A 24,425-nucleotide genomic window follows, 5' to 3' on the forward strand; every position below is an offset into this window, starting at 1 on the left:
GTAACCCACCCAGTAGGGAATTTTTATCGTTAGAGTGACCTAGTTCTATAACAGCAAAGGAGGACTAGAGACCACTTCTCTCTGATGTCACTTCCTGTCCACCAGAGCCTTGTGGCATCTAGTTCTCAGCACAGAGAACCCCTTGCCCAGAGGGGTTGGAAATGTTTATACCTTCCCATATGCAGCCACTAAGCCTCCTGGAGGGGCAGGGGCTACTCTATAAATGAATGCTGCTCTGCATTCGTCTGATTATTTTTTTAGACCCAGTGCTGTGGGAGATGGGCATGTTCTCACTGGTATTCTTTGATTCACAGAGGTGGGGTGGAGGGGAACTAAGGGCAAAATCGTGAATCCAAGAAAAACCACTTAAGGGTGGCAACATCCATTGTCATTGGTGGCTACACTCTCCCTCAGCCTCCAGTTACCCAGACTGTTTCTTTTGTTGTTCTCTTGTTCCCTTAGGGCCTCCTCCGACCGCAAGCCCAGGATCCTCGTAAGTACTCCACATCTCCACGCTCTGTCGTTTCTAAGCATTTCCCTGTAGATTTCTGGGCAGAGGCAATGCTGTCCTGTGCTTGGGCCAGAACACTGTGTTTCCAGATGCCATTGCCGTTGCCGTCTCTCTGATGTGAAGTCCACAGGAGACCAGCCCTGGCAGTCATCTCCAGCCTGGCGATCAGGAATCTGACTGATCAAAGCTAAGCTCTTCCTTCATTTACTATTTTTAAATGAATCTAACAGTTAGCGGCAACAGTGGATTTGGTCAAATCAAACAAAAAATGATAGAACGCTGGCTTTGAGACGTTTTCCTCCTGCTCACAGGGTCTGTTTTACATTCTACAAGCATTGCTGATGCTTTGAATTATTGCACAGGGCAACATTAGCTGATCGTTTTATTTTTTTTTTAACTCCTTTCAAAGAACTCAGCAGCTGAAGTTCTAACTCACAAAGAGGAGGGAGAGCCCCGTCTTGGATTGAGAGTCCCCTAGAAGTTAGATTCCTTCCAAGTCCCTTGATAACGGAGTCTAAGGATTCCATTTCTTTAAATGATGCTGTTGTTGATGCGTTTATTATTCTGCCTGAGGGATTCTCGTCTTTCACTCTAGAAACATCTACTTGAGGAGGGCTTTTTTCCCCCTCTCTTTATGTATATTTTTATTTGGAGAGAAAGACCCATTTATTCAAACTCTTGCTTTGCAGGGAAACCCCCAATCCCATATTCTGTAGACTTCTGAGGTAGAATTCACCAGGTCTGCCATGAGAGCCTCAGCATGCCTGGCCTGGACCACACCAGGCTGAAAAGTAGCAGCCACTTAGCTTGGTCTAATCCCCTCTGCGCCACTTAATTACAGAGTGGGGCATTTTAGTGCAGTGCTGTGTACCTGGAGGCCCAGTGGCCCACAATCCCATTAATAAAATAGGTACTGGGTAAAAATAAACATTGGCCTTCAGCCACACTGCTCTGCTGTTTCATCAGCCAGTTAAAGGCAACTATGAAAGAGTCTTTAAAATCTCCAAGCGTTCATTGCATTCTGCTTGCTGAGATCTGAAATACGGCTTGACCTCAGAACAAGGCCGGAGTTTGGCCACTCACCCTTGCATCTCTTGATGCTGACTTTTCTTTTCTTTCTTTCTTTCTTTTTTTTTTTTTTTAAGTTGTCTCATCAATTCCTTTGTATATGGAATTCTTTTGAAGTCTTATTTAAACAAAGATTAAAACTTTTGTTACATGCCGTAAAACCACTTCCCACACGGGTCCGTTATTTGTTCGTATTAATCTGTGTTTCTAATGTGGCCGATAATCCGGTCACAGGCTGGTTTTTGTGGTCCACTGACTTCCCTTTTACTGTTCTGCCCAGGGCTATTGACTTTCTGCCTGCTGCTTTTGCATGAGAAAGTTACTTCTTTGTAATCCCTACGGATTGTAAGTGCTGATGTGTCCTCCTTTCTGCATGTCAGCTTTTTCTGGATGGCCATTTTTCTGGTGAAGCCAGTGTCCCATGGTTTAATATTATACAAAGGGAATCCATCAGCTTTGTGAATTGCTGATATACCTGAAGAGGAGTCTGACCTTCACTAAAGACATTGAATCACAGCAAAAAGGATATGTCGTCATTAGACACTTGTGTCTCATGTTTGCTGTCTGAGCGCCTGTTGAGTTTAGTCAGCTATAGCACGCCACAGATAGCTGCCATGTTTGCTTAGGTCAGCCATGTTAACTTAACTAAAACTTCAACCCAAGTTCGGAACTTAGCGGAGCCCCTTTCAGCTCAATCTCTATCATTTTGGAGTTCCGAGTTGGCATTTTGATTTTGTTTTTTTACTTAGTGTGTACATGTGCATGTGAGATGTTGGAATATGTCCTGTTCTACGAGTCTCTGCTTTATTCCCCTGAGACAGGGTCTCTCACTGAACCTAGACTTAGGCTGGTGACCAGCAAGTCCCAACAGTTCTTCTTTACCCCAACCCCTAGCACTGGTGTTACAGACCCCCGCAACCATAGCTGGCATTTTATATGGCTTCTGAAGAGTTGACCTCAGGTCCTCAGGCTTGCATTGCAAGCCCTCTTGCTTGCTGAGCCATAGCCCCAACCCCAGCACTCTTTATTTTTTTCCCTTAAAAACTCAAGGCATTTCCACCTTTCTCAACTACCAGCACTTACTCTGTCTCTAAGAGTTCCTAATACTAACTCCAAGGCAGGGTCGTAGTTGCCATCTGTGCCCTCAGAGTCCCCAATGAGCAGGCAAACCCAGAAGCTGTCAGAAATAAACAAAATAAGAGCCACAAGGATGTCACAGCATTAAGGATAATATGGATGGCTTTTTTTTTTTTTTTTGAAATTGTGCTTTTTCCCCAGAATAGGAGTGGCATACTGTTTATTCGTTACTTGTAAGTAGCACAGGCAGAGTCACTAAAATAAAATACGTGTTCAAGGCACCAACCTAACATCCAGAACATCAGAAGAGTGAGAGGCAGGAGGTAGCACCCAGGGAGAGCCAGGAGCCTTCAGCCCAGGAGGGCTCCAGTCCCTCCTTCTGCATGATCAGCCATTCAGGTCTAAACAGAAAGGATCTGGGATGGTTGTTTGGCTGAGACTTGGAACACGTCTGAGATTTTTGCACGACTCTGTTTATAGCCTCCGGCTTTTGCTCTGCTATCTTTGCTCGACCCTAGCCCACCCCTGGCAGCACAGGTTCTGCGGTATGAGAATAATGAAGGGTCCACACTGGTTAAGGATTTTAAAGATATAAATCAAGTCATTAAACCTGCCAAGTGATAAGGATACTCCAACTACCCACACTGACAAATACACCTTCATTCCCCCGTTTAAAAATGTGTGTGCAAGATCAGCTTTCTACAATGGAAAGCCTAGACTATCATAATTTACTATTTTAATCATTATTTTGTGTGGCTGAGTATTCTGTTCATGGACTAAAAACATATATAATCTGTATGATTTTATACTCGGTCTATACAATGACTTTTCCTCCATTGTTCCAAATGGACTTATTTCACATAGAGCTTAACTTTGCAGACAAAGTAAGAATTTTGTGTACCATGTTCAAACATAGACATGGGATCATATCTGATAGCCAATCATTATAGACTATGCTACTGATTTCATAATCTCGACAACCACATCAGTCTTAAAGGCATGCAACACCCGAGCAGGTACAAAGTGAAGCATGAGGTCACGTGCCACTCATAGGTAGAGATAGATGCATGTGGGCAAAAGTGTCATTGAGTATCCAAGAGTGTATTTAGAAATCTAGACAGTGTAAATCTGCCACTTGGTGTGACTTCTGATGGAATCAAGGCACGTAGAAAAGAAATGCATTTTAGGTTTACCCTCTAAATAACAATGAATAGTATATGTCATCTATAACTGAGTGACGTAAACTGTATAGCTGAAACCTTAAAACAATATCACAGGGCTCTGGAAGCTAGAATTCCAATATCAAGGCATCTGTAGGGTTGGCTCATTCTAAGCATTGCAAGGAAGGATTTCTGTATTCCCCTGGGGCTCACCAACACTTGAGGATGCTCACTGGCTCATGGATGCACTACTTCAGCCTGAGCCTGCTTCTCCCAAGGTGTTCTCCATGCGAAGTTCTCCACATGGCCTCTGTTTGGAAAAGCAGTGGTTGCACTGTGCTAGACCCACATTGTTGCTCTGACTTGACCCTTGTAAAGACCTGCTTTCCATCTAAGCTTGCCTTCTGTGGTTTTGTGGGATTAGAACCCTTATTCTAAGTGTGGAAAGGTCCCAGCTCAACAGATAATGCTTAATATCGATTGCAAAATCTTGCTCAGCCATGTGAAATGCTGGCTAAGAATATTCCTCTAAAATATGAGAACTTTCACAAGTGATGATTTGAATATCATGAAAACCTGATGTCGTAGATGCTTGGTAATATTCAAAATGTTGTTTGGTGTGCAAAAAATATGACAGCCGAGCTGAGAGGAGCCAAGCTGTGACCAGGTGACTGACTTATTTCCTTTCTGAAAGGCTTCTGTCACTGTTGTTCTTCCTATTTGTAAAGCAGTACCTCCTGCCTTCACCAAAACACGACACCCACAACCTTTGTGCTGCCCATCACTGTCAACTTGGGTGGAGAAGTGTTCCCTGGGGCAAGAGCCATGTTGATCTCATGAGCAACTTTTAAGGTTCTGTTTATACCGTGCCAGGCTGGTGTGCTGAGTCTCAAGGCACAGAGGGACCCATGTGAACTCTTTACTGTTATTAATTCTTTTCTTATTGTGTATGCTTGTTTGTTTTAGTGTGAGCACAGGGTGGGTTCCTCTTTCTAAGTAACTGTTTTGTTGAGTACGTTAAAGTGTACAACTCCATCTTAGGATAGTCGGAGTTGTGCAGCCCTCAACACCACTGCCTGGTAGCTGTGCTTTTGTGTTAGGGTTACCTGACTTTAGCAGAACAGCTTGGGGTTTAACCACATTATAGCATCCAGTGCTCCATAGTTTTTATGACTGGATAATATTCCACTGTGTGGTTACATGATGTCTTATTTATTTACTCTCTGTTGGACATTTGGGTTGCTTCTGACTTCATTCAGAATAATGCCAGATACAAGGGTTTTGGACATGTGTGTTTTCAGCTTGCATATCTGGAAGTGTAATTCTTGAGACATATGAAGATCATGTGTTTAAATTTTGACAGAGCGGCAAAGCTGTTTCCCAAAGGAGTTGTAATCATTTTATTCTAACAAGCAAGCAAAGGAAAGAGATTTGATGTTCTCTGACACTTGTTTCCATTCTAAAATTTTTATCTATTTTTATATGTATCATCTATGAATCTGTCTGTCAATCATCTGCCTAACTGTCCACTATCAAACTCTACCATCCTAGTAGCTGTGGTCCTTGACTGGGCTTTAATTTGCATTTCCTAAGGACTAATGGTATTACTTATCTTTCATGTACTTATTGGATATTTTTCTGCCTTTGGGAAATGCCTGTTCAAATTCTTTGTACACTGTTTGAGAATTTTAATTTTAATTTTTATTTTTTGTTTACAAGTTTGGTTTGTTTGCTTGTTTGTTGTTGTTGTTGTTTGTTTTTTTATTTTTTCGAGACAGGGTTTCTCTGTGTAGCCCTGGCTATCCTGGAACTCACTTTGTAGACCAGGCTGGCCTTGAACTCAGAAATCCGCCTGCCTCTGCCTCCTGAGTGCTGGGATTAAAGGCATGCACCACCATGCCCGGCCGAAAAGGCAATTCTTTACCCTTTATATTGTTCTGGGCCTCACTTAAAGCCAGTTGAATTAAGTATATGTGCTTATTTCTGGAACTCTACCCATGATACGTACTTCTTACCTATGTCAGTTTCATGGAATCTGCTTTACTACAAGTTTGTGGTGAGTTGTGAAGTCAGGAAGTGAGTTCTGTGAACCAGTCAGTAGTGGTTTAAGTTCAGAACTGTTTAAGCAGATGCCAGAAACAGTACATAGATCATAGATAGATAGAAAGATAGAAAGATAGATAGATAGATAGATAGATAGATAGGCAGACAGACAGACAGACAGGATTGGCTTATGTGACTATGGACTAGCATGTCTAAAATCTAAGAAGTGCTAAGACTAACTCAAGCTGCCGTTCTCAGGTTCTGCTCTTAGAGGCTCCAAAACTAACTGGACCAGGCTTATCAAATGCCAAGGACAGCGCTACAGTCAATCACTAAGGACAGCCCTACAGTCAATCAGTAAGGACAGCCCTACAGTCAATCACTAAGGACAGCCCTACAGTCAACCACTAAGGACAGCCCTACAGTCAATCACTAAGGACAGCCCTACAGTCAACCACTAAGGACAGCCCTACAGTCAATCAGTAAGGACAGCCCTACAGTCAATCAGTAAGGACAGCCCTACAGTCAATCAGTAAGGACAGCCCTACAGTCAATCAGTAAGGACAGCCCTACAGTCAATCAGTAAGGACAGCCCTACAGTCAATCAGTAAGGACAGCCCTACAGTCAATCACTAAGCACTGTCAGAGCAGTAACAGATACTCTAGTGCTTGACTGAGTTGTTAGGAACCATAGTTGAAAAATAACAACTGGCCTTGACATCTTCATGGATGATCTTTTGAATACTTGCCCTGCATTCTGTATGTTTCCATTTCCAGATGTATCTTAAAATTAATCTTATACATAGTGACAAAAACCATATGGAACTTTGATAGATGCATTAAATCTATCATATTTCAGTTGGTTTGGGTACTATTCACATCTAAACAATATTAAATCTTCTGTTCTGTGAACATGACAGTATCATCCCATTTATTTAATTTCTCTACATAGCTTTTTAGACTTCATTATACAAGTCTACCTTCCCTTTTAGAAGAAAGTATTTTTAAGTATTTAGTTATTTTTGTATTAATACTATGGCATTGGATTAATTTCAGGTTATCCATGTTGCTCTATAAAGATAACAGCTCATTTCTATAAAGTGATTCTATGTTCCTGTAGACCTTGTGATATATAGACTTGACCTTGTTCCATAGCTCTAGTAAGTGTGTCTAGCCTTATGTGCCTCATGTCTGTATTTGTCTCTCTGTGTCTATGTATGTGTATGCATGTCTATGTATATCTCTGTGTGTATGTGTGTATATATGTGCATGTATGTCTGAATGTGTATATGTCTGTATGTGCACGTGTGTGTGTGCGCGTATGTGTGTGTGTGTATTCCCTCAGACTTTCCATCTCTAAGATGATATCTGCAATTCTGGGTTGCTTCTTCCTCCTCCTCATGGATACCTTTTATGTCCATATCTCACCCATTGGCCTTCACTGGACTCGCTCTACACTGTTGAGTAGACATGATGAAGTGGCAGGACCTCTCCTCTTCAGTCTATCACCACTGAATTTGATGCTAGTCATGGTTTGTTTTGCTTTTATTTTGGTTTGATTTTTTAATAGATTCCCTGGACCAGGATGGCAAAATGTTGCCTCTTTATTCCTCTTTTCATGTATGGTTTTCATTATGTGAACATAATGGCCTTTGCCAGATAACTTCTTGTGTCCATTGAGATGATAGTGGGATTTGGTTAGTTCTTCTGTTATTAGTGCATGGTACGTCATTGATTGATCAAACTGTCATTCACAGAATACTGTGGATGCAATATATAATAAGTCCCTTATGTGAGTTACTAGATTCCATTTTCCTGCATTCTTTTTAAATATTTAAAATCTTTTAATTATACTTTTGGAGAGGTGGACATATGGGTGTCAGAGGACAATGTGAAGGAATAGGTCTCCTCCCTCTACCATGTGGGGCCTGGGGAATCACACACCTTTACTGCTGAGCCATCTCATCTGCCCCTTCTGTTTTGTTTGCTAGCATTTATTGAGGGTTTTGTTTTCTGCTTTTATAAAGGGCATTAATCTCTAGCTGTCTTGCAATATCTCTGCATAGTTCTGAAATGAGCTTAATACCAAGCTTTTCAAATGAATTGGGAAGTATTTCTTTGGAAGCCTGTGAGGGAATTCTGCTCATTCGTGCAGATGTTGATATAATTCACCATGAAATCCATTCGAAAAGTTCTTAAATTACTAGTTCAACTTCTTTTCTTTTTATGGATCTATTTAATTTTTTTTCTTCCTAGTCACTTTGGATAGTCTGTGTCTTCCTTGAAGTTTGTCCCTTCTGTTTAGATTTTTCAGGTTGCTGGCACATCGTTGTTCATATTACTATTCCCATGTTGTTCTTTTCATTTCTGTGACATTAGTAATGGCATCCTTGGATTCATTCTTGATTTTAGTAACTTGTGTCATTTTCTCAGAGTAGCTAGCCTAGCATTGCTTTGTCTTTTCTTTTCTTTTCTCTCTCTTTTTTTTTAACTTAAATAGTTTAAATGATGTAATGTGGCTGTTCTGGATATCAGCTTGCCTCCCTTGTGACATTGCTGCATGGTGTCATTGTCATTTGTTCTGACAATTTCCTGGACTAAGTGTATACAGACTTCATTCTCTAATGATACAGCCACAGAAGTCAGTGCACTGTGAGCACGCTCCCTGGGTAATTAGCCAGAGGGGGTCCTAAGATTGGGGGATTCTGCTACTGTTTGCCAAGGCCTCCATGAATGTGTTGCTCCAGAAGTTGATGCCTGTGCCTTTGTTTCATGTTCTACTGTCATGGGGCTTCTTAGTGTGGCAGAAAGAAGAATAGAGGCTTGCTTTCCTGGGTATACACACAGCTCCTCTCATGCAAAGTCCCTCTCTCCCTATATCAGAGGGTTCTGAGGTCAATGGACATGTTTTTACTTAGATGCCCCTTTGAGCTGCATGACCCTGCTGGTGTTTTACCCAGCTGGGATTGCTACCCTTGACAAATATAACCTTCTTTTCTTAAACCAGTGTCATGGGACTTTGCCATTGTGAAATTATGTGACTGATCGTATGAAGACATGTTTGTGAATGGGACTTTTCCAGAGAGTTTCCAATGGATCAAGTCATGACAATTGTCTGGAAATGGGCTTTGGGGATCCTCCAGACCCACCCTGCCTTCTCCAGTGACTGCATTTGATAAGGCTATAAAGCGGTGGTTATGAACCTGTGGGTCATAACCCATTTGAGGGCTGCATATCGGATATCTTAAATATCAGATAGTTATATTATGATTTATAACAATAGCAAAATTACAGCTACAGAGTATCAGCAAAATAATTTTGTGGTTGGGAGTCACCACAACATGGGGAATGGCATTAAAGGGTTGCAGTATTGGGAAATTTTAGAACCACTTGCTATAGAGCAAGTTAAGAACAGCACAGGACTCAAAGCCTAACCAAGTTCAGCTTGTGTGCTTTCTATTTACCCTCTCCTCTAAACATGAGCAACCCTAGCACGGCATTTATTATATAGCTGGCATGCTCTGAGTTGAAGGTGTATATCCTCTGGGGTCTTCTTCTGGCTGTCTTAATTGAAAAGTGTTCATTATAGTAGGGTTTCTGTTGCTATGATAAAACACCATGAGCAAAAGCAACTTGGGAAGGAAAGCGGTCACTTAGCTTACAACTCTCAGGCCACACTCCATCACTGATGGAAATTAGGGCTGGAACTCAGGGCAGAAACTTGGATTCAGGAACTGAAACAGGGATCGTGGAGGGATGTTGTTCACTGGCTTGCTTCTCCTGGCTTGTTCAGCCTTCTTTCTTTTTCTTTTTCTTTTTTAAAATTTTTTATTAGGTATTTTCCTCATTTACATTTCCAATGCTATCCCAAAAGTTCCCCATACCCATCCCCCCACTCCCCTACCCACCTACTCCCCCTTTTGGCCCTGGCGTTCCCCTGTACTGGGGCATATAAAGTTTGCAAGTCCAATGGGCCTCTCTTTCCAGTGATGGCTGACTAGGCCATCTTTTGATACAAATGCAGCTAGAGTCAAGAGCTCCGGGGTACTGGTTAGTTCATAATGTTGTTCCACCTATAGGGCTGCAGATCCCTTTAGCTCCTTGGGTACTTTCTCTAGCTCCTCCATTGGGGGTCCTGTGATCCATCCAATAGCTGACTGTGAGCATCCACTTCTGTGTTTGCTAGGCCCCGGCAGCCTTCTTTCTTATACAACTCAGGAGTACCTGCTCAGGGTTGGCTCTGCTCACAGTGGGCTGGTCCTCTTACATTAATCAAGAAGATGCCTATAGGCAAATCTTACAGAAGCATTTTCTCAGTTGCTGTTTCCTCTTCCCAAATGCCTCCATCTTGTGTCAAGTTGACATAAAACTTAACCAACACAGTATCTATGTCACAAGGATGTTAAAAATTAGATTAACTAATAAAATGCTTCCTATGTCAGAGGTTACAGTGTGCCTGGCACATGTTAGGAGCTGAAAAATTCTGTCCATTATTGTTGTCATCACTATGGTTTGAACAAAAAGGTTCTTCACCAATGAAGAGGCCCTTCTTTGCAGCCCATCCTCCTGTAGACACTCCTCCCTGCTGTGACCCGCAGCCAGAGACCTTGAAACCCTTATTTCCCTTTCTCTCACCAGCTCTTAGCTAAAATCCCTTTCAGCAACAACAACAAAATCAAGTAGCTTTTCCTGATTTCTTTTTTCCTTCTCTTGTCTTCGGTTCCAAGTCTCAGGCACAGTGCAAAAGTGAAGCTGAGTACTGGCCCCTCCCAAGAAGGGATAAGATAACTTTCAGCCCAAGATAAGCTCAAGGAGATCTTTCAACACAGCTACTCAGGCAGTTGGAAGATGTGATGTCCTGTAGAGAGGAGACCAGGGCATCACTCAGCAGCTGGGCCAGACACAGAGGGACAGCATACCAGTGAATCCAGCTAGCCACAGTGTCTGCATCAAAACCATCGAAGGCTTTGCATCCTCAGAGCAAGGGCAGATGGTGAGAATATAGGGAGACGGGAGAGAAAGGATTTCTGATCCCAGAGGTCAGGACCAGGAGGAGTACAGAAGGTTAAGAAGCCAAGCTCTTATGTGTCAGCTAACCCCTGTCACTCAACAACCTCTGTGTTATGAACAGGGTGTGGAAAGTTCCCATTCAGTTGACACTTGTGTAGAGGACATATCCAAAAAGAGAAGATAGGTCCCCGCCTTCTAGGCAGACATTTTCTGGAAGTTTGTCCACTAAGCTGAGCTCCTTGTTTCTTGCATTACATGTGACTGCCTCCGCACCTCACATAGTAGTTAATGTGCAGTGATTGCTCAGCAAGCGCATGTTAAGATGAATAGAATCCCTGCAATTCTCACAGGCTCCTAGGGGTCGTGGTGCCACTGGTTCTAGGCTTTCTGGGTCATTCACTAGCCAGTGATGTGAGGTAGAAAGCTTATCTTCTCCGGGCCCTAAGCTTTTGTGTGTGTGTGTGTGTGTGTGTGTGTGTGTGTGTGTGTGTGTGTGAACTAAAGAATTGGGGCTCAATGTCTTCTAAGTTTTCTTGCAGCTGAACTTGATGACTAATTGAAAATGTATTATTTCCTCTGTCATTATAAAACCTCATCAAGATTCTGGATTCAGCTCCGAGGTCCTTTTTCTCTGCTCCGAAGTGTCAGTATTTGTCTATTCTGTCAGAACATCTATTCTGACCATTCCAAACAAGGCTGTATTCAATTGCACTGAGTCAGTAAGAAAGATTTATAGAAAAAAATGGCCCTCAAGATCATACTCTAAGATTCTGAAGAGACTACTAGAAGAAAAGACTAAAAAGCAGGAAGCTCATAGACATTCTCTTCCTGGGACTCCCATGACAGTACTCGGCAGCTGGGGTAGACACCAAGCTCTGTTCTATGTCATGGGTAGACAGTGAGCTCCACTCTTTGCCAGCCACCTACATGAAAGCACCTGTGTGAAAGAAACTACAAAAGCAGGTGGCATTAGGTCACACTGCTGTGACAAAAATACCTGACAAAAAGCAACTTGAAGGAGAAAGGGTTTATAGTGGGTTACAGTGTGAGGGATTATAGCCCACCATAGCAGTGACGGTGTGATCCCGGGATTCGGGGGTCAATGATTACGCTGCATCCGCAGCCAAGTGATAGAAAGAGATGAAGGCTGGCACTCAGCTCCCTGGGTTCTGTTTGGTTAGTCCAAGATGCCAGCCCCTGCATTATATGATACCTGATTTAGCTATATATTGAAAGGTGATTGATGACTGACCCATGCTAACTACTTCCTAGGGCAATTCTATCCCCAATGGCAAGAATTTGTCTTTGAATTACTTTACTGTTTTATAGTATCCTGCTTTCTTTTTTTTTTTTTTCATAAATCTCCGGTATCCAAAGTATATTTTATATTGGCAGTACAATTTTGATGCTAAATTTTAATAAATAATTAGTGTCATTGGATTTAATAAGATTAACTACTAAAAACATAGATCTATATTGTCAAATCACTTCAAATACAAAGTTTTCTACTATTAAATCATTAACTATTTAATATCCCTATCCACACCAATAGCTGATTCGTCATTTTTTAAGATTTTTGAACCACAATTTACTAATTTCCCAGCTATGTCTATCCAAATTAAATAAATTTGCTAAATCTTCTAGCAACTTAGCATCATTTATGTTAAATCCAAAGGTAATACAAAATTACAAAGCAACATTCAATTTATCGATATCAATAAAGCATCCTTCAATCATTTATTGTAGTTTTATAGTCAGTTCATAAAATACTGTCAGTCACAATTAATATCTGCAGAATAACTCCCATTAAATGTATAAATTCAGCAACTGTAGATGTGTATTAGAAAAAGCCACAGTTACATGCATATTCTGCACATGCCTTGCTAGATTATAGTGTCCTTCTTTCTTTAAAGCTGTAAGACCAGTAATGTTTGGTTTTACCCTAGGCCTCTGGGCATCTGAGTCTCTGGTTCTTGGTTTCCCAAGCAGTGTTAGACAAAGGTTCCCTCTCATGGGCTGGCCTTTAGTCAAACCAGACATTGATCGACTGCTCCCACAACTTCTGGAGCACAGATATTTCAATACTTATCTTAAAGTGGATCAAAACAATAAGAGAGCCATTGGTGTTGGTACTATATGGTGTTATTAAATTCCACTAACTCTGGATTTGACCTAGTAGCTAAAGTACTAGGCATCAAAGTTTAAAATTTTTTTGTCATACAAAACTGGAATTCTTTAACAGATGTAAAAGATAAACAATGCCCACTCTATAAACTCAATTTAACAGGCCATAAATTGACATTTCTTGTGAATTTGGCATTTCTTCCTGGTAAAAAACATAACCTAAAATACTAACATGCCAATTTCTCTACTCTCTCATGTAGAGAAAAGTGCCCACTGTTTTTCAGATTTTGTATCAGTTGACCACTGATTTTGTAAGAAAGACTTAATAGACTATCTATGAGTTTAATAGGAGTCTTTCTCATCACTTGTCTATTTTTAAAATGGCTTTGTGGGGGCTGGAGTTGTAGGCTGTGCATGAAGGTCTAAGCTCTATCCCCAGTGTGTTGAAAGCACCTGCAAGCCATGCATGCATGGAATGGGTGTCATCTTCAGTGTATAGCAAGGCCAAGGCCAATCCAGACTGCCTGCAACTCTATCCACCCCCACCCCCAAAATGTTCTTAAAACTGTTTGAACTTGCATGCCTAGATTATATTAAAATTGTATACAAATGCTTTTCCTCTGGGGCATTTAATTCCGGTTTCAGATGGCCAATTTAAATTTTTTTTTTTTTTGACTACTGCTAGGGAATACAACTACTTATGTTGTTGCTGGAAACATTTCTTCAATATTATCCACTTTGTGATTTTTAAGTTTAACTTTTATTTTTCTTAAACACAGCACACAAGATTTATGTGTAAGGCCCTGCTCAGTTGACACTCATCATGAATTTTGTGCCATACTTTATTCCAGACGGTTTTTTTTTTTTCTAATACAGTTCTGTCCCTCAGAGATTTCCCTTAACTAAAACACTACAGAACTCATGACTTCCCCAGAAGAGTGTGTGTTTCAATCAGCTTTCTCTCCCAGCTAAAAATAGATATTCAAAAACCAGAAGTTGTGGCCTGAGAGGATTTCAAAGCAGAATTCACCAGGCTCCATTGCCAGTAAACATAGATACATGTGCATGTACATATGTGTGTGTAGGCATGCACATGTGTATATGCATGTGTGTATGTGTGATTGTGTGCGCACGTGCATGTACATAGGAACACACAGACATGCATGATTGCTTGGATGACCATCTAGATTGAAGAGAAGGGGTAAATTGCAACAAGAAACACATCGAGTTGCAAAGTAAAATGTTATTCTTTTAGATTAAGATTCATTTCAAAAGAGTCTACTGGCCCAGCCAGCAGATCCTGAAGGGTATTTGACAGTGGGAGGATACAGTTCAGTTCATACACCTGCAACCAGCCCTGCAAAGGAGACAGGAGGATGCTCTGAGTACTTGTGTTAGCTGGTTGTTCAGAGAAATCCTCCTTATCTTATTATTATTCTCACTGTTATAGATAATACACATAAAATTTGTCATTTTGACCATTTCCCAGTATACAGCTTGTTAGGAAGCAGGCTTTAGCTACCTGGTTGCTGAACCATGTTTTTACTCTAGCAAGAAACCTTGCCCTCCCTTAGTAGGTTCTCCCCTCTCCTCACAACACTAATGGGCTTTCTGTCTCTGGTTTGCCTAGTCTTGACACAATACACAAATGCCCATGGTGGGTCAGTCAAAAGGAGTTCTCTTCCATTGTCTGCCAGGGCCCAGTCTGAGTGGGCTACCCTTCTCCCTCTCTCCTGCCACACTGTCCACCACTGAGTTCTTGGCACAGGAACTTTCATTTGTAATCTCACTGCTATCTTCCTCCCTGTACAAAGAAGCCAGTGGGTAAATCACCAAACCCTGGGTCAGTGACTGGAGGACAAGGCCAGACCACAGCTGAGAATGGAGAGCCTTTGCAGGGAGGGGTCTTTCTTCTACAGCGATAGCATTGACTCAAAGGCATTTCAGACTGAATGATACCAATGTATCATCCACTGAGCAAGGTCTCTGGTCCACAGCATCATCCACTGAGCCAGAACCCTGGTCCACAGCGTACCTTTCAAGGAGGTTTTTGTTTCCCTTTCCTGGTAGGGCTCTGCTTTCTGTGGCTTCTCTTTGCATTGTTGGAAATGGTTCAAAGAGTTTCTCTTGTGTCCTCGTTTGCCAAGGAAATATGACCATTCTCCAGGAAATGGGCTTCTGATGGAGAACCTGGATCGTTCCTGCCAATTTTTAGCATCACCAGGGACCCCAAGGTGGAATCAAGAAGCCCAGTTCTTTTACAGCCTGTGTTCCTGCTCTGCCACACCCAGCGCGGCATAGAGACTGGGAAGGTGAAAGTGAGGGGGATGTTGTTAACAGGGGCCAATGTCAATATGTTTGTGGCGAGGGCAGGGCGAGGGCCTGAAAGTCTGATGGTGACAAGAGCGCACATTAGTGTTTGAAATAGGACTTAATCCTAGTTCAAACAAACAGCATTGTCGGATCCCCTAGGCCTGCCAAGGAATAGGGCCAGGGTTATTTGCATCTCTCCTACCATGAATCTTGGGGGTGTGGCACTGTATTTGTGACCTAGCATCAAATGTCCTCTTGTGGATGGAGTAGTTTGGTGTGTGGTATCCACCAGGGAGTCAGAAATGAGCCAAGCCCAGATCTCAGATGGCTACTGTCTGACTTCCACTGAAAGTCCAGGCTGTCCCAAATGCAAACTCAGAAGACAACTTCACAGAGTATTCCTGCTGAAGAAGCAGCATTAGCAACACTTCAAGAAACCATGGAATTAAAGAGCCCATGCTCTTCACACTAACCTCACCAGCTTATATGTGCCTTCTTCCCAAATCCAGAAGCTGCAGATCACGTCCCCCTCAGCCATACACCCATATGATTCAATGTCCTTCCTGTAGGTAACTAACTGTGTGTTCAAGGTTTGTAAAGCTTTCTGGGCTAAGACAGCAGCAGAACAGGGGAATGACAAGAAAATACTATTTGCATGGAGTCTCCACCAGTCAGGTTCCCAAAGCCCTCCTCTGATGGTCCTTCTCTCTCCACTACCCTGTGCTGTTCTCATTCTCTTTATGGGAAATAGACTTGTGATGCTTGCAAGGCACAGGAGACACTCCACAAGCCCTGTGTGGAAATTCTCTGCCAGTAAGTTGAAACAAAACTGGATCTTTATCAACACTGATCCCTAAGAACTGGACTTGCTGAGTCTATTCACTCCCACCTCCTAGTCCCCCCCCCTCCCCGAATGTTTCCATTGGAAATTCTCCACTTCAGTGGGAGTGCTTGGCTTAAATGAAAATGCTTGGCTCAGGGCGGGGGCGGGGGATGCTTGGCTTGGTGGGAATGCTGGGCTTAATGGGAGTGCTTGGCTCAGTACTCTTGAAGACATTTAGCACTCGCCTCACAATTAAGACATCGCAACTCCACAAAATGTTTCATAAAAGTTCAATGCAATTAGATCATCTGAAGATGGATTAGCCTGCCATCTGCACAACATTAAGAAAGATCACATTGGCAAATGACAGGACTTCTTTGAAAAGATCTGAGGGAAAGCCTCTGATGAGCTCTCTCCAGTGGGTTCCCCCATCCCCAGTGGGTTAACAGGGCATGCAGGAATGGTAGACATTCTTTTGGATGAAATGCTGTGTCAGAGTGGTGAGCTTTCCCTGTAGCCCCACTCCAAGGCTGGGCGTCCTTCACTAGAGGTCAGCATAAAAGGAGTTCTGTTGCTGCTCCATGGTTCTCAATAGAGTTACAGCCTGCAGCCTGACCAGCACAGAGACGATAGAGTCCAGTGCAAGGAACTGGACTCAGGAAGGTGAAGGAAACCAACCTATGCTTGTTTGTTCGTTGGCTGGCCTGACTCTGGTTTTGGTCTTTTGCTATTGGTGTGGTTGAGTTGTTTTGCAGTTTGAGAGATTAGACCCTGCCTTGCACATGCTAGACAAATTACCACTGAGCACATCTCCAGCATTCATTCTTCTTTGAATAAGAATAGCTTGCCTTTCTTTCAAAGGGAAACTGCTACATGGCCACTCTTAGACAAAAAGAGTTGCTACTTGACCAAGCCGGCCCCTGCGGTATACACGAGGATCAGCATTTGCCCCTAAGCTACTAGACTGTTCATTTACAGGAACCCATAAACCCCTGTACTCTATACATCCACATTCAACTTTTTTAGGAACTGCCAGATAAAACTACAAACTACAAAACAACTCAACCACACCAATAGCTAGCCAGGTAAGTCTAAACATCTTCATCCAGGGATTTCAAAGCCTCTGAGGTGTGCCTTACATCATTTCCTTAACTAGTTGTGAGATGGAGGTTAAAGGGGCAGAAGCAGATGTGTGGGCTTCCTGATAAAGGCTGGACTTGAACTGGGTTCTAAGATAGAGGGGATTAGGTGAGGCATGCAGTATCCCTCACAGTGATGATTCACAATTCCAATCCCACACTCAGGAGATGAGTCAAAAGGGGTGTGTGTTTGAAGCCAGTCTAGGCTACATAGATTATGTCTCAAAAAAAAAAAAAAGTAATAATAATAAATAATAATGGCAAAAGCCTTGGGAGAGCTGGTTGCCTCTTGTGTAGACTAGAAATGGGGGATGCTTTAGGAAATGATGTAGGGCACACCTCAGAGGCTTTGAAATCCCTGAATGGAGATGTTTAGACTTACCTGGCCAGTTATGGACAGGGTTAGTTAGGAAAGTCCACAACAGGTCATGCTGCCTCTGCAGGCTGATACATACCATCATTCTTTGCTTCTGTTACAAAGACTAGATTAGGCAGAGGTAGGAGAGAGTCCCCTGAAAGCAGCTGTGCCCTTTGTGTGACAACAGGAGAGTTATCTGGCCTCTCAGGACTGAGGGTTTTTTGTTTGGTTTGTTTGTTTTTTTTGTTTTTTGTCTTCTTCCAGACAGTAGGTGGCTGTGGCTAAGCTCTGTGTTTGTCTTGTATGTGGGTTGGAAGGACAGTCCCTGGCATGTGGTAATAGTAGAGGTGGTATCTGCCAAGTTTTTGTCAGTGTCCCAGGGCACTGTACTAAGCACCCAGCATGGCTAATTTCATTTCATGCTCCCAGTAGCCAGAACTTTCTGAAATGCTTGGAGACTCTGACTTGGGGACATACTTTCTGTGTCTGATCAAACAATAAACCTTGTGGTACAATTAGAGCCAAGCACATTCTCTGAATGTTTGAGTTCTAGTTGGGAAACCCATCCCTCCTTCCTCCCTCTTCTCTGTTAACCACCCTCTTCCCCAGTTAAGTTCCCTCCCAGTTGCCCTTCTGCCCTTCCTAGAGCCTATGTCTTCTGAGTCCCCTCTCTAGAGTTCCTTCTCCCCTCATCTACCATGACCCCTTTCTATTTTCCTGGATTCTGTGATTACTTCAGGTTATAAACTCACATTCAAAGTCTCAGAGCGAGGATTCACAAATTAGAGAGAACATGCCGTATGTGTCTTTTTGACTCGGGGTTCCCTCACTCTGAATATTTTTTTAGCCTGTTTTCTAGTTCTGTTTATGATTTTCTCTAGGAGTTTCAACTTTCCCATTTCATGGAAGTTGAGGTCTTTGCTCAACTCTCACCGACTTTTTGTGAAGGGTGATAGATATGGGCCTAATTTTATTCCTTTTCATGTGAACACCCAACCTTCCTGTCACCATTTGTTGAAGGTGCTGTCTTTTCCCCTGTGTACATTTTGGCATCTTTGTCAAATATCAGATGATCTAATTTAGTGCACTCTTAATTTATCCCATTGATCTCCATGGCTGTTTTGTGCCAGACTCACATTATTTTTATTGCTATACCTCTATACTATCTATAGCTTGGAATCTGATATGGAAATATCTCAGGCAAATTTTGGGGGATTTCTTGGGGTGGGGGCATAGACAGTTAGTACCTCCAACATTCATGTGCAGGAAAAGACTTTCTGAATAGAACTGCATTTGCTCAGAGACTAAGGTCAAACTGACAAACTGGACCTCATAAAACTAAAGAGCTTCTGTAGAGCAAGGAATCAGCCCATCCAGGGGCCACGAAGTCCACAGAGTGGGAGAGTATCTTCCATATGAATTTCTTTCCTATTTTTGTCATGGGAATTGTTATTGGGGTAATTTACATTGAACCTATAAATTGCTTTTGATGAGATGTTCGTTTTCACAATATTAATTCTGTCTATCCATGGGATGTCTTTAATCATTCATACTTGCAAACATTTAGAGAATAAATTACAAGGTTTAAAAACTGTGCCTATGTCTTCTACCTCGATGCCAGTATGTTTTCCTTCTGCAGGGGCTGGCAGTGCCTGCCACCCCACTCATTAGCTCACCACTGTCACCCCACTCATTAGCTCGCCATGAAGAGAAGTTCCTTTAACTTTTTTCACAGCCTTCGTTTTTCCAGCCCTTTTGGTGGGATGCTGACAGAAGCATCTTCACCGACTTCCATTTTAAGACTGAGGTGGGATTACTCATGCTCTATGAAGCACACAGATACGGTGTGCACTCAACAGAGGCTGGTACAGAACAATGTATTCTAGGACCATCCTCATGCATTCTCACATGGCTACAGTAACTGACCAGGTAGAACCTCTTCCTTGCTTCCTTTCCATTGGGTATTTAGATTCTTTTTTTTTTTTTTTCTAAATTCACTATCTATCTCTCATTTACCAATATTCGTGTTCTCCTAAAATGGCTTTCCCAAATCATCTTGTTGGGTTGTTTTCTAAAGAAACATTTGTAGCTGATACCACCTTTGCCCTCTCATGCTTGTGGTTCTGAGAGCTGGTTCCCATGCATCGGTCTGTCTGGATTCCTATTATGGTTCTACACACATCTTCCTGGAAAATGGGAAGAATGCATGACAATGTCAGCAAAGACCTGTGACAAACCATGGATATGATAGTCTGGTAGATTGCCAAAAGAAATTATCACTGTTCTTTTTCGTGTGTGTGTGTGTGTGTGTGTGTGTGTGTGTGTGTGCCCTCTGTGCCTTAGTTCAGGCCTCTTCCTTCCAGTGATTTCATTTTGGGTCTCCCTGCCATCTGGGACTCCCTGCCCTTTGCCATGTAGAACCCCTGCTCATTGTGGCTGGAAATGATGTCCCTTGTGTCACTGGATCTTATCTCGTGGGGTAGCTAGGACCCTGCAGAGCTATTTGAATTGTCTATCTGTTTCAAATCAAAGCCCCAGTCTTTTGTTTGGGACTTAGAGTAAGAGTTCCCAGAGTTCTTTGAAATTGGACACTCTTGAACACACCTGGAGACACCAGTGAGCCAGCCCACAGGTTCCCTGGTTGACAGACACACAAAGCTCAGGGCAAAGGTGAGCTTTTCGTTTCTTCTCCGGGTCCTTCAATTCCTTTGAAATCTCTATGATTGTCCCCTTCATGGATCATTCAAACAGCTGCAGGAAATCCTCAAGCTGTGTTCTCTCCAGATAAGCATCCAGGTCAAAGGGAAGACTTCAACATGCCTTCTTGAGGAAGAAGCCTGCTTAAGTTTAGAGGAAGACATGGAGACGAAGGTGCCACTCAGGCATGTGTGTGCTACTTTGAGTAGTTGCCCATACTGATGCCCTCTGAAAGGTTCAGACTTCAAGAGAACATGGAGGCAGTGCAAAAAGCCTGTATGTTATATCTCAGAAATCCTATGGTTAGTTATTTAGTTACTTTCCCAAAAGGAGGAGCGTAGTTCACAGGGTGAGTGCTTGCTGCAAGGCTCAGGCTCAATCCCTGGCACCAAAGCAATGAGAAGCAGTGTAGAATGTTCTAAGAGTAACACATTTCTTTGTCTTTGCCTCAAATTACATCATGAAAGTTCAATTTTTCATCCTCATGCCACTTAGAAGCATCACTAGTTATGATTTGATATATGTTAATTTTTCCAATTTTTAATTTATTATTATCATTTTATTTATTATTATAATATAGAATGTGGATGATGTGCAAATGTGTCACTGTGCCAGAAGACAACTTTGTGACATCTGTTCCCTCTCTCCCCCTATATTTGGGATCTGGGGCTCAAACTCAAGTCCTCAGGCTTGAGAAGCAAGCACGTCACCTCCTAAGCCATCGTGTTGGCCCTATGCCGCCTATTTTTGAGGGAACAGTGGTTACCTTATATTCTGAAACAGTAGGGAAATAGTTTAGACTGAGCTTTAGTGGATCATTTTAAAAGCTTGAGTTGATTATTTACAAGGAATATGGTAAAAAGCAAGTTCAATTACCTGAGCCTCTGTCCGTGGTTTATAAAACAGGAATAATATATCTACCCTAGAGGATTGTCATAAGATACAAAAGAGCCCATAGCATGGCAACATGGTACCTGACACACAACACAACAAGACAAGTATTTCTCCCCCAATAAAACTGCAAATGTTAGTATGGGGAAGGGGAGCAGGATTATAACCGATATAAGATGTAAAGTTAGTTAAAAGACCGGTCCACAGCCCCTTTGGTTTATCATTGTTGAGTAACCAATTGCAAGTCTATCATGAGAATGAAATGCACGCTACAGGTTACAATACATCTCTGCTTCATAACGCTGGGGCAGCATTCTTGAGCTCCACCTGGCTTAACAAATCCCTTCCCCCTCTTCTTGTATGACTGTTGCAACCCCGGGCCCTGAGGGCAGTGGTAGAGATGAGCCTGCCACGGACTAAAGCTGCCTGCAAGCCCTCTGATGCTCGCCCAGGGGCCTGCTCTGTGAGTAGCAGCATCAATGGTGCCTTTGTTCCACCTGCAGTGTCTGGCCCACAGCTGAACCCAAGCCGCTGGCTCTGTGGGGTAAGCTTGACCCAAGAAGGCAATCAGTGCCAAGCTGAGCTCCCCACCCCTTCCCCCACCTGGCTCCAGCACAATGGTTCTCTCCACCGGGGAAATGTCTTGGGGAATACCCATGGCTCTCCCTTGGGCATTCTAGGTCATTTCCAGTTTCATGAAGAGAAATGGCTTGAAATGCAGTATCATTGCCAAAAAAGGGCAGAGCCACCGGTGTAGAATTGTAAGTTCCTTTCTAATTAATTACAAGACACAAGTGTCTCTGTGTTTCTGGAGTCATGGGATCATGCATAAGACCCTGAGTTCCCACTCGGTGTAGAAACATATAGATGAAGAGAAGTGTTCCATGTCCTTAGCTCCTGTGGGCTTGTGAAGGAACTGATACCTGCTATGACAAACAACACATTTCCACACGGGGAAAGAAATGTTGCCTAAGAAACTAATAGTTCTAATAGCTGCAATATAAAGGGCCATGCAGTGAGCTCTGCACTTGATGCTGTGTGTGTGTGTGTGTGTGTGTGTGTGTGTTTGTGTGGGTGTGTATGTGTGGGTGTATGGGTGTATATACATGTATATGTTCATGTGTGAGTGCTTTTAATATGCACACAAATGTGCACATATATGAATGTAAATGACAGAACAGAGGTCCATACTGGACATCTTCCTCTGTCTCCCTCTACTTTCTTTGAGACAGGGTCTCTCACTGAAGCTGAAGCTCCCTGACTGGGCATGCCTAGCTGGGTCCTACCAGGCCACCGATAAGCCACATATTTCCTTCTGTCTGAACCTCCCTATGTTAGGATTACAGACAAGCACCACTGGGCTCTTCAACATATATGAAATTGGCCTGATTCTCTTCCTTCATCTTCCAGGAAAGCCATGCTAAGAAAATAGCACCTGGTACTATACAAAGAAATAAGATATTTCCAACTGGATGAGGTAGGTAGACCCCAAAGAGCAAAAGGAACATATGACAATAATGATACCAGTGACACTTTCAAATGTGTCCACAGCAGAGCTAAGATGTGAAAGGGCACTATGCCAATAGCAGTGACTTGAAGGCAAGGTGGCCATGTTTGTTGATTGGTTTTTAAAATGCACAACCTACCCCTGTTGATAAGCTATCATATAGGGACAGTAGCCAGGAGCAATGATACAAGACAGAGAGTGACTTGTAGAGACAACCCCTTATCCCCATCCTACTGGAGAAAATAAAGTTGTTGAGGAACAACTTTGGAAGAAGTATTGAGAGCAGAGACAGAGTAAAAGAGAGGGAAGAATGGGCTATTGTCTGGGTCTTAGGCAAATCTGTCAAGGAGAGAGGGACCTGAGTGTGTGTGTGTGTGGGGGGGGACTTGGGGTCATTGTTGAGGACAGTAAAGCACTTATCACATAATCCTGTCTCATCCTGGGGAAGGAGTGTTCACGTGAGACAGAGGACTCTGGAAATGTCTGGTTAGCATGAAAAGACTGATGACCAGGATGAGAGAGACCGCAGACATTTGAATGAGGCAGTAGACCTGTCCCATTTCAGAGGATAGAACCAGGTCCTAATTCCACCAGGAGATCTCCCCCAGCATGGAAATTTCCAGTAACTAATACTGTCCTGCAGTAGGTTCTCACTCGTCCTGGCTTCCATCACCTGCCAAGGATATTATTCAGGAGATTTGGAACACTTTGTGGGCTGACTTCTTCAATCCCTCCTGATATTAAGGCTTTATAAGCATGTAATGTGTGAGGTGTCCCAACCAGAAGAAAGCCAGTCTCACCTTTCCCACACGTCTTCCTACATTCTGCTACCAGGATACTGACTAATAGTTTTCAATGAGATCTATGCAGGTCAGGAATTGAGAAGACAATGTCTTTATTTCTTGGAGGATTCTCTTAGGGTTGGCAGAAGCCATGTACTAGCTCTAGAGCAAGGCTCATGATCTATGTAGCAGACAGGATGTGGATATGGGTGTGCTCACTATAGAGAGGGTTTCCTTCTGTGTTCATGTCATTTTTCCTCAATGTGGATTCAGATCAGACCCTAGCTGGGTGACTAGAGGACCCTCTGTTCTCACAGGATTTGGGGGCCTCTTATGTGTTCTGTACTCATGAGCATCATTTGTATCCTGTATCTTCTTTTCTTATGCTTCCTGCATAGGAATTGGCTCTTTCTTTCAAGGAACCTATTATTCTATTTTGGTAGTTCTCATTTGGGGATGGTTTTGCCTCTCAGGGCATATTTGACAGTGTCCAGAGGCATCTTGATTGTCGTGACTGGAATGGGGGTGTTGCTGGCATCTGGTGGAGAGCCAGGATGCTGCACAAAGTCTGACTCTTAGGACAGCCCTTCACAGCAAAGAATTATCAAGCCCAAAATGTCAATATTCCTCAGGCTGAGAAACTCTGGTCTATTTTTGTCTCCCTTAGAAATCAGCTGCCATCAATGCATTCTGTAAAACCTCAGATGCCTCCTCTTATTTCCTAAGTTAAGAATGGTTGCCTGGCTGTTCTGCCTCTTTGAACTGCACACCCACCCACCCCTTTTTCATGCTGAAGCAATAAGGGACATATTTAACTCTCATTGGCCAGAAAAATCGCTTCTTGGTTCGGGTCCAAACAAGAACCAGATCTCTCCTTGGGTGAAGGCAGAGATGTCACAGCTTGCTGAGAAACATCACAGGG

At 42.8% G+C, this 24,425-nt stretch overlaps 1 protein-coding gene across 2 annotated transcripts in view; it reads left to right on the plus strand.

Moving 5' to 3' along the window:
- Ror1 (receptor tyrosine kinase-like orphan receptor 1) overlaps positions 1 to 24,425 on the plus strand; it is a 349,016-nt gene that overhangs the window by 238,233 nt on the left and 86,358 nt on the right. Inside the window, exon 4 of one of the 2 annotated variants that reach the window (NM_013845.5) lies at positions 463 to 493. In NM_013845.5, coding sequence (NP_038873.2) covers positions 463 to 493 — 31 coding nt within the window. Of the gene's footprint in view, positions 1 to 462; positions 1,741 to 24,425 lie in introns of those variants that run through there. The other variant, NM_001312690.1, reaches the window with a different exon arrangement.

This window comes from Mus musculus, chromosome 4 (genome assembly GCF_000001635.26).
Source record: "Mus musculus strain C57BL/6J chromosome 4, GRCm38.p6 C57BL/6J".
NCBI lineage: Eukaryota > Metazoa > Chordata > Mammalia > Rodentia > Muridae > Mus > Mus musculus.